General features: G+C 42.8%; 1 protein-coding gene across 1 annotated transcript in view; it reads left to right on the top strand.

Moving 5' to 3' along the window:
* Positions 1-12,181, top strand: part of ctnnd2a (catenin (cadherin-associated protein), delta 2a) — a 302,877-nt gene extending 290,696 nt beyond the window's left edge. Inside the window, 6 exon segments of the mRNA XM_042510566.1 lie at positions 5,376-5,502; positions 9,833-9,964; positions 10,511-10,587; positions 11,593-11,787; positions 11,789-11,848; positions 11,850-12,181. Coding sequence (XP_042366500.1) covers positions 5,376-5,502; positions 9,833-9,964; positions 10,511-10,587; positions 11,593-11,787; positions 11,789-11,848; positions 11,850-12,017 — 759 coding nt within the window. The 3' untranslated portion in view covers positions 12,018-12,181.
* Positions 12,182-12,496: the final 315 nt, after the last annotated feature.

The following is a 12,496-nucleotide window of genomic DNA, read 5'->3' as shown; positions in this document are numbered from 1 at the left end:
GTTTAGAAAAGGGAATACAAACATTCAGTGGGTCAAGTTAGTCTCCCATTCATTATTTTTTGGAGCAGCTCCAGACTTTATACTCTATGACATCATACATTTTGACTTTCTTCTCTTGTTTGTGGCTTTTAGAGAGAGTAGCTCATGTCACAAGTTTTGATTGAACTTTCTGAAGACATGGAAATAAAATACTGGGATTTTATTGAGGTGGATGTCCCCTTTAATTCAGAGTCAGACAGCAGCTCTACTCTGATCTCTGTTACATTCATATTTTATAGCGTGCAGTTAATATTTTCCACATTAATGATGTATTATTTCACCCACCCGCAACCCATCCATGGGTCCCTGTGTGTAACAAGCTGAGTGTAAGCAAGTTGTGGCCTATGTTGGCACATCTTACTATCTGAATAGTGTGTCCTTTAAATAGCAGGAAATACTGTGCCATTCCGATTTGAGGCTAGGTTTTGTCGGTCAGTGATGCAATCGCTTTCTGCTGCCTCAAAACATCAATATGTGCCTGACCATACCTTATTTTCGGAGCTGATGCCCATGGCCACATTTGCTGCTTAGACAATGTAGGTGCTGGTCATGATAATGACATCTGCGTTGGTCTGAAACTAGCGATGACAGTTGCGCAGCACTGTGTGCTGCTTTGCACTAGGTGTAAGATTGGGCCCTGAATTTCATACTGTAAATTCACATATTTACACTTTGTCATATCCCTGTTCAATGCATAATTTCTGTTGCGCTGCCGTGCCTCATTTCTTGACAAATGATCTAGCTCAGAGACTTAATCAGACACACTCTCTCTCTTACACACACACACACACACACACACACACACACACACACACACACACACACACACACACACAGCACCCCCCCCCCCCCCCCCCCCCCCCCCCCCCCCCCCCCCCCCCCCCCCCCCCCCCCCCCCCCCCCCCCCCCCCCCCCCCCCCCCCCCCCCCCCCCCCCCCCCCCCCCCCCCCCCCCCCCCCCCCCCCACAGCACTCATATCATCCTCATATCACACACATACATCACACAAATCACAAAAACAGATACACACACGTATGACAGATGGGGTTCAGGGTCAGTGAGATGCTGTGTTTGTCACACGTGTGACAGATTTACAATATGTTCCAGGGGAAGTGTAATCGAGTGTGTGGGTGTGTTTGTGTGATGTGAGTGAGTGAGACATTTGTGTGTGATGTGTGTATGTGAGGTCATTGATTGCACAAGCCTAGTTCTTCGCAGGACACCAAACTGCTCAGGATGTTCCTGTAAGTTAAATGAATAAATTTGAAAGAGAAGTGTGACAGATGTCCAAATTTGTTTCTGACAAAACTGTTAACATATGAGCCTCTGATTGTAATGAGACAAACATTACTCAATAGGTGCTCCAAGTGAGTTATCACAAATACTTTCAAGTATTTACATATGCTTGTTTGTAAGATCTTTTTCCAATATTTAATTTCTAAACTTTCATATTACAATTTACAATTTAAGTCTACCGTTATTAGTTTGGAGATTTTAGCATTTTTGACAATAGCTCAAACACACATTGCTTTCAAAGATCCGTTGCAAGATTAAAATGATGAGATGGTCTTCGTCTTGAGGCAGCTAAAATTAATCCATCATCTTCTGCCGTACAGCATAAACAGGAAAAGTCAGGGAGAAAGAGATGAGCGTTTGAAAAACTTCAGTAGACATCAAACCAACCTCAGGCCTCAGAAGCTGCCTCTGTGTTTAGCCTGGTTTCCCTCTGATGTTCACCTGTATAAGACAGTGAGAGGCAGAGACAGAGGGGATGGAGGTGTGTTGGCAGAACTGCAGCACACTCTTACATTATTTTGGGACATTTACAATAAATGCAACAGTAGAATAAAGGTCCATTTCTAAATCAGCCAAACCAACAATTAAAGAATGCAAAGGTCAGAGGCTCATTATTCCAGTGAGGATAGATGGATCAGGTGCGAGTGAAGCGCTCTCTACTGTAAATCTGAAAATCGGAGTGTGAAATGAGTGGAAGAGAGAAACGGATTGAGGGACTGAGAAAAAAGTGACAGTGTTCAGTGGTGGCCGAGGCCCAGAGGGGAGCCACCACTCATCATGTGTAACCTTTTACAATTTTTGCCATAATTGCTGTCTGGCATGAGTGCCGCCAGACACACACACACACACACACACACACACACACACACACACCTCATTTGTTGGGGCAGTAATCGCTTTTTACCTCGCAGTACCGCGACCTTCAACTAACCATCCTGTGACGGTGAGAGCAACAGGCAAAATGGTTGCCTTGCAAACCGTTCTGAAAGGAGTGTTAGAGATTGAGTGTAATAGAGAAAGAGGAGGTGGGTGGAAAAAAAGAATGAAAAACAGGTAAAATGAGGCAAATAGGTGAGAATCTGAAAGACAGCATACTCAAGAGGGAGCTGATGCCTGATGTGGGGATATATTGTTAGCTTACAGTATAAGGTTTCATAGTACACACTGACAGTAAACAAGCCTTGGACCTTGGATTTGGTGCAAAATGATGCAAAAAAAAAAAAAGCTGCTGTCTGATTTGGTCCTGTATGAAATTTTGATGTTGATTTAATATTTATTGAACCCATTAAACCAACTGACTGGCTGGTGGGCCAGACACCACAAACGAATGCTGTGCAACCAGTCGATGCTCAAACTCACAAAACTTTATTTTAAATTTTAGTGGATTTCCCAAAGTTTTGAAAGATACCAAGTTTGTCATGTGGAATTATAGGGAATCATGGGTTTGAATTTTTCACACTGTGAACATCATCACAAAATCAATGAAGAGCTGAAAGAAGCTGATATGGAAGATACAGTACACTGACAGAAACACAGAAAACCGCAAAACAAAACAGTGTTTTTCCAAACTCATCACGGAGGACCTGCTAACTACATGGTGCCTGATGCAAAAAGCAAAGGCTCCCATTTGAGCTAGTGTTTGGTTTTTCCGTTCTGGGCTAATGTAGAAACATGACGATGCAACATGTCGACTTAAGATGTTTCCTATGTAGATATGAACAGATCCTTCTGTTCTGTTTTCTGGTAATTATATACCAAAGAAAGCATACTAATTGTGTTATTTTTCATTTTTGTCAATATATCCCCCATACACAATGGACCTTTAATAGAAAAAAATTGAAGAAACCATAGGTTAAGGTGAATAGTTCCTTAATTTGTGTGGAGAGATAACAAGGGTGAAATCGGTGGCTGTGACAGCAATTTTAATACATTTACAATACAATACAATACAATTATCTACTATACAATCTTCTCCGATTGTGATCACCCTTACAAATTCAATTATTGTAAAGTTGAACAATTCCTCATTTTGCTTGCAGGGGCTCCTTAAGGACCCCTGTGGTTCCTTCCTTGCCCCCATTTGTGAGCCACATTGCTAGACAGCGGACTGCACACATCACTCTGCAAAATATCATTCAATATTCAGTGACTATGTTCATTTGAGCAGCATGACAGTTTGACAGTGTCCAATTGCACAACGGCCCGTTGTTCCATAAGGAGGTTACATGGTTTATAATGAGATGTGTTTGGGTAGGAAGGGAAGGAGAAAGAGAATGTAAAACAAGTTGAGCGAGAAGCTGAAGGGAGTGGTGGATAAATAGATGAAGTGGGAAGGAGGGAGGGATGGCGGAGACTTGAAGTGAGCTACCTTTGAACTACTGTGTGTCAGAGGATCCAGTTTTCTATTAGTCCTCAGCACTGTGCCAGGAAATAGGAGTCAGGGGAGGACATGGGACTGTGCTCAGTCCAGCCTACTTCTGTCTCTCTGCCTCTCCATCTGCGCCTCTCACTCTCGTTACCTTTCTCCTCCTTTTGCTATCTTTACACTTCCGTCATTACTCTCTTGCCGTCTCCCTCCTCCTCCTTGCTCTTGTTACTTTCTGTCATCTTTTGTCTTTCTCTTTTGGCCTCATCTCTTCCATATCTCAGTCGTGTCATTCTCCTCCCCTCTTTCTCCTCCTTTCCAGTCCAACTTGTGCCAATTACCTCTCCCAGTCCGACCAGTTTTCCTACTGTCAAGTCGAGGCCCCCAGACAGTAAAGCAATGCTGGAAAATGTCTGCATTATCTTTTATCATGTGCTTGTGCTTTGCTTTCAGAGGTAGCCAATTATCTTAATGCTAAATTGAATTTGGCTCCAGCTCTGTGATTGTTGTTGACTCTGGTAATCCATTTTTATGAAAAGGGCTTTGCTCCAATCACTGCTAAACTAATACGGATACAAAGTCATTGGTTTGGCAGTAATTATGCTCGCGGAGTTGTTAGTTGTATTAATCTTTTTTTCTTTTCTTTTTTTCTATAAGGACAGTGGGATATTTACAGAGCTCAGGCTTGATGCTAGTGTGTTATTTTGTGTGGACAGTTGCATGTGCAGGTATTTTTTATTGACCTTTAGTGTTCAGAATACATGTTTGACCTGCCACTGGTTGGTAAACTCTAGAAATTCAATATTTCAATTTATTCTTTCTTCTTTTTTTTTCTTTTTGTGACAATTGAGATTTACACACAACAGCTTTTTGGTAACAGACAACCAAGGACAACAAGGACAAACTTTTCCCCCCAGAATATTTTATACTTTGTTCTGTTAACTTGGTCCTTTGTGGTCCTTAAACTTAAATCATTTCCTCCATCACTCATCTGTACAAATTTGTGTATCCAGTGTTTCTTAAAAAAACAAATTCTTGGCTACCTATTGTGCCTTAAACCCTGGCCTTAAACATCTTTGTGCTTAGAAATGAATAGGTGTTGTAATATGGGTCCATTGAGTGCTTTATTTCCAAACCTTGACACTGCAAATATAGTTCTATGATTCATCAATGCTGAATCAGTGTCTTAGCCATTGTAATAGTGCTACTTTCTTCTAAGCAGTTAACAAACTGGCTCTGGAATTGTTTGAAAAATGTTTTTATTTCTTTTTGCCAACTGAAGGTTACAAATATCTTCAGTGGAGTGCTTTAGAGTAGAAGACTGATAGAAGAGTTTGTCTGAGAAGTTTAAAAAGTTCCTACAATGTCTCAAATACAACCTTTCTCTCACCTAATAGGGCATTAGGGTCTCTGATTCAGTAAAACCAATAAAATAAGTGATTCTTGTCATATAGACCTAAAATATGCCATAACTCTCATAAAGCAGACAGATGTCACAGATGCTGACAGATATGTGCTTGTTTGTAATATTCAAAAGGGAAGTGACTACATGACCCTAGACTTTTTTCGAACACATCTTTCTTTAATGTCCAAAAAAAATACACCACCAACTGAATATTGGATTTTGTGCTTGTGCCGTTACTTATACTTTGTATTTTGCGTGTTTGCTTTGCAGGATGGTTACTCCCAGTATCACTTTGTGGGCTCTGCCTCGACGATAGAGAGAGACAGACAGAGGCCCTACTCCTCCTCACGAACTCCCTCCGTCTCCCCTGTCAGGACGTCCCCGAATAACCGCTCTGGTGAGGAACATGTGACATTTACAATATAGAGATTATGATGTATGTATGTGCTTGTGTGCATGTGTGTGTTTCAGTTTCAGGTCCTCCAAATAAAGACATAAAGCCGAATAAGATCCCCTCATAATGATGTTCATTTATATTTAGAGTAAAGATTAAACATTAGTTTGTGTAATGTTAAATGGCCAAACATCTGGCTCAGAAACATCAGTGGGGTCTTGAGAAGTTCGGTTGTAAAAGTTGGTTTCAAAGGGGTTTAGAGACATAGTGGACTTTCATCACTCTCCAAAATTAAGAGGGAATGAGACTAGAGCTCTTTCCACTCACACAGAAAAATAGTGTTGTTTTCTCACAGCCAATCAGCTGCCTGTCGTCACATATTTCTGCTTTGCAGTGGACTTCTGTCTCTACATATTACACTCTAGGTATCCTTTTTGCGTCTTCTACTGACATTCCAGGATCCCAGTACTGTGATGTCCTCAAAAGCACGTGCTGTGATTACGTTGCATGTGGTTATGTTTTCGCAACCATAGCACATGGAGCGGTGGCAGTGGATGGATCCAACAAACCCCAGACTTTCATGCAGGAGTGTGGTGTTTGTCTCCCATCTACACCTGACCATGAGTCAGTTTTGTCTTTAACAGCAGGTGTTCATATTCAATTTATGATTGTGTTTCATTCCAGAGCTGGTTTCATTGTAAATTCATCTTACCCTTCTGACAAAGGTCCCTCTTGTTAGCGAATGAGTTTAGTCCAGCAAAAGGTGCAAAGATACACACTAGCATGTATGTAGGACATGAGTACAGCTAGAGTGTGCAGGTCACACATGTATTCTAATGAGCTGTAATTTAGACATTAGCTAGTGGCATCAACATTTACCGGTCGATCAATCTTTACATCGGAGCTAAATAGCTGCTAGCGCTCGCCACCCACAGGATCTCATGCTGTAAAGTATGATTATCATTAGCCTTTAGCTTGAGCCCATTGGCCTTCATGCTTAGCAAAAGGGCGCATTAGCATTAGCTGTTAGCATCAGTAGTGGAAGAGCCCTCAGCTGTGCTTTCTCCACACCGGGCTTAGCAAGCTGATGAGGCAGAAAAGTACTTTTCCTTCCTCCCGGCTTAGAGAGGTCTTCAAGGACCCAGCTAAGAGAGAGAGAGAGAGAGAGAGGGAGTGAGAGAAGGAGAAAAAAAGTGTGTATTTGTGTGTGTGAGAAAGAGGAGACAGAGAAAGAGGGAGGGATGAGATAAACAGAGAGGGAGATAAAAAGAAAAAGCAAGGAAGCAAGAAGAATTAGGGATTGAGGGATGGTTAATGCAGTGAGGAGGAAGTGAAGGATGAGGATTTGACTTTGGCCAGCGACATTGAAAATAAGGAGTTTTGAGATCATAGTGCGCAGAGAAATTTGTGGATGTCTGTAGTACAGTGGAGGAGGTGGAGGGGTGACTTCCATCTTCTCTCCCGCTCCTCCCTCCTCATCTCCCCCTCTGCCTCTCCAGTCATCCGCCCCTTTTCTTTCACCGGTTTCATTCTTCTCCTCCTCCTCCTCCTCTTTGCAGTAATCCTACTTTCTTCTCACCTCTCCCTCTGATCTCTCACTCTTTACAGGCTGCCTCAGTGCACAGACACACACTCACACACACCCACATGCATCTGTATCTCCTCTCTGCATACGCTCCAGACTGCAATCCGGCCCCTTAGAGATGGATCAAAGCAGGAGGAGTAATGATGGCGTGAAGGCACACTGAGAGAGTTAGCGTGAGGAGAGAGTGGTAAAACTGCGATAGAGATAGAGAGGAGGAGGGGAGGGGTTGCAGGCTGCGAGGATGACAGAGAGATGGAAAGAGAAACAAAGGGGGAGAGAGACCTTTGCATCCATCATGGCCTCCACTGGGTCCTGCTGTGTTTTGCGCTGATAGAGGGACTCTCCCAGCCTCTCATATCCAGCGGTTACAAGCCAGGTCCCTAATGTAACCAGTAGCGATGGTGCGGTCTCTGGGGGTTCCTGTGACAGGTTTGAGCATCCACTGTAATGGAATCAGCTGCAGAGGGGAAAAATAAAAATTGAATATCGATAGTGTCAAACATTATAAAAGCCTGTCTTCCCCTGCTTTACTAAATGTTTTCATTCACCACAACCAAAGAGTTGCAAATCATGCAAGTGCCCTTGTGTGTACATAAGACAATGTCTTGGTAAGATGCAGAAAAAAACTGGGAAACAGATAAGGGGTTAGACTGCTCCTTTGCTTTAAATGTCAAATATTGAAGGTTGGATTAAAAAAAGTTAGTCCTTTAGTATTCAAATAGATAACGTGACATTCCAGTGCACTCCAAAAATCACTTTAAAAAGCCTTTATACTATCTGGCTGGTCACATTTGTAAGTGTTTTGCCCCGCTGCTATTATCTGGGTATAGGAGGACAGCCAAAGAGAACAAAGGCTTTTTCATACTGATTTTTGGCATGCCTTACATCTTTTTTTTTTTTGCTCCAGAAACGTGGGAAATGTTTCTGCTTGCGCAACTGAGAGTGGTGCTCTCCATTAACTCTGTGTATGTGTGTGAATACGCAACACACACACATATCGAGTATTTGTGCACATGTTTCTCTCCAGTAGCTACAGTCCTACAGTCATCTGCAGTTCTCAGAGTTAGGTTGAACGGGTCCAAAGAGCTTATGTTTATAATGTCCTTCACTCCTGAGGGTATAGATTATATATACTGAGTATATACCACACTGTATGTATGGTCGGTAGTTACAGGAATGTTTAGCTAAGCAGGGGGCAGGGGTCTACACAGGTAAGCAGGATTCTTGCAATTCAATGTGGCTAGATAACAGGGGCTGAGTAAGCACTTTAAGTATGCTATAAGGGGATTACATTGTGACATGCTGAGTGTGTGCGTGAGAAAGAGGGGGTAAGACATCATATGTACAGTATGGGTGCTGGGTCTGTCCTTGCCTATGATTGTAGGGGTGGCATGTGTGTGGTGATGCACTTCATGTGTGTAAAATAGCTCTGGTCTCAAAGCTTGAGAATGTGACAGAAATGGAACGAATGAGAGGTTTGACAACTTAAAAGGGATTTGAAATTCCAGGAGGTGATGTTTGAGAACAAACTCAGCTGTACTGTTAAAAAAAAACACACACACAGAAGTAGGAGTGCAAATTGGTGTGAAGCTAATCATAAGTATATTTATTGTCACATAAATACAAAAGAAAGAAACTATAACATGAGAGATGTTATGATGTACAGTTTTATCGCAGATCATGATAAAAAGTCATGATAAGACGATCATGATTCATTTCCATCATTGGGATAATCATGAATACATGCCGACCTCAGAAAACACAAAACATCTTAATCAATCATTGGCATATTTCCTATTGAAAGAGATGATACTGTTTCAAATAGTCGAAAAAACATAATTTTAAGTAATTTCAATATGTTTTCGTGCCATTTTAAGAGTTTTAAGCATATTTTGATGATTGTTGCAATAATACCATGAATCACATTAATTTTGGCCAGGACACTGAAATTGAAATTTTCATTTCATCACCTACCTAGAAACAATATCCACTTTTATATAATTTAAAGTGTCAAATAATGTCCGGTTTAAATTGTATTCCAGAGAGCGGGAACATGATGGGTGGTGTTGATGAAGGGGTACATGAGCTCATTTCAAACTGGTTGTAGTTGTATAATTTTGACATCTTGAGTGAAAGTAATGATTGATCTCTCTCTCTCTATCCCTCTCTCCCTAGTGCAAGAGAGAGATTTTGTTGTTGCTGTTGTTGCCAGGCATGACATTTTTCAAGTCAACCTTTGTCAGGACAAAAAAAATAAGGCCCGTTTGTGTGATGGTTGTGTTCAGTTGCCTCAAGCGGAGTTGAGCTGAGTGCCGCTCTGTCTGATTTACAGCTGTTAATGTGTAGCTTGTCCAGAATATCTCACCTGAGCTATAAACACATAAAGGGAATACATTTTCTGAATTTAGAAAACGTGTACCAGATTGAAATTTGTTATTCAAATAATGAATCCAACAATGTGTGTGTGTGTGTGTGTGTGTATGTGTGTGTGTGTGTGTGAGAGAGAGTGTGTGTGTGTGTGTGTGTGTGTGTGAATTACCAGAAGTCCTTTAACATGCTGGAGGTGACCCTTTATGCTGACAAGCTAAATGATGAATAATGACTGTGCACCTTGAACGACCAAGACACACACACACACACACACACACACAAAAATATAAGCATGCAGAGTGCGAAGGTACATGCTGTTCAGGGTTTATTGCTCATTATTTTGTGTGCGTGTGTGTGTGTGTGTGTGTGTGTGTTCAGCGAGCGCTCCAGCCTCCCCCAGAGAGATGATGAGTCTGAAGGAACGCAAGATGGACTACGATTCCACGGCAACCAACGCTGGTTTCCATAGCAACAAAGGAGAGCACACATCCCGGAAAGACGGCATGGCAGGTGCGTGTGTGAGTGTGTGTGTGTGTGTGTGTGTGTGTGATGGAGAGACAGAGAAAAATTAAATGATTCTATTTTATCCCCCTTTTTATCTTTCTTTCTCTTCCATTTTCATTCCCTATTTCTTCTCTTGCTTTCTCCCCTTATCTGTCTTTTTTTTTACTTCGCACTATTTTTCTTCCCTTACTCACACACTTTGATTTTTCTCTATCTTGCCATTCTTTCTTTCCAGTATCTCTCTTCTCTGCTTTCTTGCCATCTCTCCTCTCTCTCTCTCTTAGTTTCTTTATCTCCCTCTCTCTCTCTGACTTCCATTGTTTCTACTTCATTCTCTGGTCTTTTTTGTCTTTCTTTCACAATGTTCGAATGAGGTCACAAGGGACTCATTGCCAGACTTTTAGACAAACTGCAGGAAGATTTTGGCTTTGATTAGCTGATTTTTGACTGAGCCAATTGTTTCCCACAATTTTGTTGCTCTTTGAGTTATTATTATTAGCAGTAGTAATACTCATTCACATTCTCTATTCATTCCTTCCTCCGCCCATCCAGTCCAAGTATCCTGTGGGACATCCACGTTGTTCCGAAACTCTTACCTGACTGCCAGCGATGACATAAAGCAAAACCAGGTGAGTGAGTTAATTGGACTCTATAAATGTACTACACATTTATATATTTATACACACAGTCACATGCCAGCACAGCAGGTTTTAGCAGTGCACACGTGTCACCAGGGCTGTCATAAATTGGTTTAAGCTGTCATGACAAGCTGGTTATATTAGGAGAGATAGCAGCAGGATGGAAGAGGTGCACACACACAAACACACATGCACACAAAAGGTGTCTCACTGTGATAAGAGACGCACAGGCAGAGTGTGCAATAGGGACACACCCTCGGCTCAGGCAGCGTCAAACCACTGCAGCCTGAAGCCTCAGTCGAATGCGCTAATTATTTGCTTCTGTGTAATGATTCTGCTGGGGCAGAGGGAGGGGTAAGCAGCATTGTCTTTGACGAAGGAAATTGAACATTTTTTGATCATATGTATTAAATACAAGTTTCTGTTTATGTTTACAAACATTGATTTTACAACCAGCAATTAACTGGAGGGACATGCTTCCACATGCTTTTCACAAGTATTGAAAATTTTAAATGTTGGTGCAGTTTTTTACAAAAATATATTTCCTTAAAATGGCAGTGAGCAAGTTGATAAGCAGTGTTCCACAAATTGCAAAAAATTAATAAATTTAGATAAAAAAAAAACCCAACTGAAATATGTGTCTGAGAATAGGGGTTCTTACGAGTGCACACATCTACATACACACACACACACTCACACACACACAGCTAGCCTGAGACTTAGTGTTAGAGATAAATTTCCTCCTTCAGTACCTGCATGTAATAGAGAATTCACAGCATGAGTCCCTTCCCGATTGATTCCTATCTGAGCCTTTTTACCCACACTGCCTGCCTTTTCAAAACTTTCTCCCCCATGTGCCCACCTGCCACTCTCCACTCCTCTCCATTTCTCCACCTTTATCTGTCTCCTCGATGGACCCTCCATTCTCGCTTGCTGCAACAAATACCCCCCCCACCTCCACCACTTTTCTGCCACCTCCACCACTCCCCTCACCAGGCTCCGGCCCAGCCCTGCGTTGTACCTCCCCAGCCCCAGCAGGACAGCCCGTCAGCAGCTGTGCTAAAAGACTACGACCCCTACCCTCCCCCTCCCTCCTTCCCCCAGCCTCAGCCGCCGCAGCCTCCACCTCACAGCCAGAGCCGGAGCTTCAACGAAGTCTACTATGAGGACCAGGGACCTCCGCCTCCTCCGTCCGTCCCAGCCACAGCCGCAGGTCCAGCCGCAGGCCCAGCCTCAGGCCCAACCCCAGCAGCCCTCCCAGCTCCACCGGACCACCCCGAGACCCGCGGGAAGACCTGCGCATGCATCTGGGCCTCAAATCTACCGGGAACTACGTAGACTTCTACTCGGCCTCTCGGCCATACAGCGAACTGAACTACGAGACCAGCCACTACCCGGCCTCGCCTGACTCCTGGGTCTAGTTAGACTATGATGATGGGGGGGCGGCGAGGGAGAGTCTGAGTGTGCGTGTGTGAAAGGGATTTTTTTTGCAAGCGATCAACAGCAGATTAACACAAGGTGACAGCAAGTGGCATGTTGAAACGGGATCTTGTAGCCAGTGGCAGGAAATTTGTGTTCTCTAAAATACGGGGGGAAAGCTGGATGGAGTTTAGAAATGAAGTTAGGTCGAGTGACAAAGAGAGACTGTGCATGTGCATGTGGACATTTTCCTTTTTCCTTTTTTTTCTCTTTTTTTTTTTTTTTTCAAACCACTTTATTTCTTCAAAGTCAGCTCCATTGCACCGGTGAGTGGATAAGGAGGGAGTAGATATGAAGAAGTGTGTTTGAAAGGCTTAGAGAGGAGTGGGCAGTGGAATATCGAAAGAGAGAAAATGACCAGGCGGAGAGAGTACGCAGAGACCCAGAGGAGGCAAGAGAGATGGGATCAGGAAATAATGGG

The sequence above is a fragment of the Plectropomus leopardus genome, chromosome 21 (genome assembly GCF_008729295.1).
Source record: "Plectropomus leopardus isolate mb chromosome 21, YSFRI_Pleo_2.0, whole genome shotgun sequence".
NCBI lineage: Eukaryota > Metazoa > Chordata > Actinopteri > Perciformes > Serranidae > Plectropomus > Plectropomus leopardus.
This window is presented reverse-complemented; position numbering and strand designations above follow the sequence as displayed.